At 36.5% G+C, this 2,923-nt stretch overlaps 1 protein-coding gene across 1 annotated transcript; it reads left to right on the top strand.

Annotated features, from left to right (window-relative positions):
- The first annotated feature begins 250 nt into the window (after positions 1-250).
- On the top strand, positions 251-2,675 carry LOC114285679 (uncharacterized). Its single transcript, XM_082918776.1, has 3 exons — positions 251-443; positions 526-2,052; positions 2,245-2,675. Exons 1-3 carry the CDS (start codon positions 251-253, stop codon positions 2,673-2,675), a joined length of 2,151 nt encoding a protein of 716 aa, XP_082774902.1.
- Positions 2,676-2,923: the final 248 nt, after the last annotated feature.

The raw sequence follows: 2,923 nt of genomic DNA, 5'->3' as shown, positions 1-2,923 counted from the left end.
AGGGGGACGTTTGTTCCAACAATTTGTTGTTGATTGTTATGCAGCTATTGAGCAAGATAGACTAAACTTCATTAGGCATAAACAGAATGTGTTGCGGACTGATTTGTACAGAGGTTTAGAAGATGCTGTGACAGCGGGTGATAGTGATGCATCAGCCATTGGTAGGAGATTTAGAATGCCATCATCTTTTATAGGCGGCCCACGAAATATGGTTTAGCATTACCAAGATGCGATCGCAATATGTCGAAAGATGGGATTTCCTGACCTTTTTGTCACATTCACATGTAACCCAAATTGGTTAGAAATTCAACAGGAGGTAGAGCACATTCCAAATCGACGCACAGAGGATATACCGGATATACTTGTGAGAGTTTTTCGAATTAAATTGAAACAACTGATGGCATATTTCAAGAACCGAAAATTCTTTGGCAAAATAATTGCAAGTTTGTTTTTATTTGAACTGGTCAATTAGATTTGTTAAATTTAGTTTAAAGTTAACAAATAATATTATTTTTTCTTGAATAGATATTCATGTCATCGAATTTCAAAAGCAAGGGTTACCGCATTCGCACATTATCTTGACATTATTAGCAGATGACAAGATAAAATCGCCAGAGGAAATTGATGATATAATTTGTGCTGAAATTCCTGATAAGGATGAAGATCCATTAGCATTTCAAACAGTGATGAGGTGCATGATACATGGTCCCTGTGGCAGTGCTAATCCTAATGCCCCATGTATGGTGAATGGAAAATGTTCAAAACATTATCTGAAGAATTTTTGCAGTGAAACGAGTATTGATGAAAATGGATTTGCTATCTATAGGCGAAGGGATACAAAGAAAAAATACATGGTTAATGGATTTGAAATTGACAACAGATGGGTTATTCCATACAACCGTGATCTTATTGTATTGTATGATGCCCATATCAATATTGAGCGTTGTGCACACAGTAAATTGATCAAGTACTTATATAAGTACATACATAAAGGTCCTGATCGTGCAACGGTTATAATTGAAGATAATGTTAATCGACTTAACATTGATGGACAAAGTCTGTATAGAGAGGCTGATGAGGTAAAACAATACTTAGATTGTCGATATATCTCCGCAATTGAATGTTGCTGGCGTATATTTGAGTTTGAATTGCAAAAGCAATACCCTTCAGTTGAACGGTTGCAGTACCATCTACCTGGGGAACAATCTATTCTATTTAGAGACACAGATAACATTCCATCAATTATTAATCAGTTGGGGGTTCACGAGACAATGTTTACAATGTGGTTTCAAGCAAACAGAGATCATGTAGAGGCGAATACATTAACATATGAAGAGTTTCCTAGCTCATGGGTTTGGAACCAGAAACAGAAGAAGTGGAAAATAAGGCAACAACAAATATGCATAGGTAGATTGTATTATGCACATCTTAATTCTGGTGAACGATATTATTTACGTATGCTGCTTACCAAGATTCGAGGTGCAAAATCTTTTGAAGATATTAGAACCGTTAATGGCATTGTGCACCCAACATTTAAATCTGCATGCCTTGCACTTGGCTTACTTGACGATGATAATGAATGGGACGCAGCTTTAACAGAAGCCTCAACATGGGCATCAGGTGCTCAACTGCGAAATATGTTTTGCTCAATGCTAATGTTTTCTAAGGTTACAATTGCATATGAATTGTGGGAGAATCATTGGTTTGACCTTACTGATGATTTACAAAATAGGGTACAAAGGCAAATTGGGGATGGCAATATAAGTCTCGAAGAATGTGAATTGAAAAATTTAGGATTGCTTGAAATTGAACACATACTAAATCAGAATGAAAGGTCTCTTAAAGAGTTTCCTTCGATGCCACTACCATCATATCGATCAGGTCAAATGGTTACTAATAGGCTCATAAGGGAGGAATTGAACTACGATAGCATTTTAGAAATGCAATCTTTTGAATCTTTATATGTGGGATTGAATGATGACCAATTGAAAGTGTTTAGCACCATAATGAAAGCTTATTCCACTCATCATGAGGGATTATTTTTTGTGTATGGTAGTGGAGGAACTGGAAAGACATATTTATGGAGCACTTTAATTGCAAAATTTTGATCCGATAAGAAGATCATTCTTTTTGTTGCATCATCAGGTATTGCAGCTTTGCTCTTACCCGGGGGACGAACTGCCCATTCCCGTTTCTAGATTCCACTTGACCCTGATAACTTATCATGTTGTTCAATAAATCAAGGGACAGATTTGGCAAGGTTAATTCAAGAGGCGTCGTTAATTATATGGGATGAAGCACCAATGGTTAGTCGTCATGCTTTTGAAGCTGTTGATCGTACATTTGGGGACATATTGAAAAATACAGAACATTGTTCAGAGGATAGGGTTTTTGGTGGAAAACTATTTGTGCTTGGTGGTGACTTTAGACAAATATTGCCTGTCGTACCTAGAGGTGGGCGTGAACAAACAGTGGAAGCTTCATTACCTAAGTCAACAATTTGGGAGCATTGTCAAGTTTTGCATCTTACCAGAAATATGCGTGTTACAGCACAAGATATTTCTAATCATACGCGTCATGAATTATGTGACTTTGCAAAGTGGATTAAATTGGTTGGTGAAGGGAAAATAATGGGAAGTTTATTTAGTGAAGGCTATGAACCTAATTGGATGTAGATACCAGAAAAATTTGTTATAAAAAATGAAGAAAGAGATTTGCACCAGTTAATCGATGCCACCTACCCTGATTTCATAAATAACTATCAGGATATGTCGTACTTAAAAGAACGAGGCATTTTAGCTCCTAAAAATAGTGATGTTGATGAAATCAATTCTATTATGCTTTCGATGCTTCCTATAGAGATGAAAACTTTTAACAGTGCCGATAAATTGTGTCCAACAGAAAGTGAGAGCAATGTTCAAGA

This window comes from Camellia sinensis, chromosome 3, assembly GCF_055761805.1.
Source record: "Camellia sinensis isolate YWXY chromosome 3, ASM5576180v1, whole genome shotgun sequence".
Lineage (NCBI taxonomy): Eukaryota > Viridiplantae > Streptophyta > Magnoliopsida > Ericales > Theaceae > Camellia > Camellia sinensis.
The sequence above is the reverse complement of the archived record's forward strand: the minus strand, read 5'-3'. Positions and strand labels throughout refer to the sequence as shown.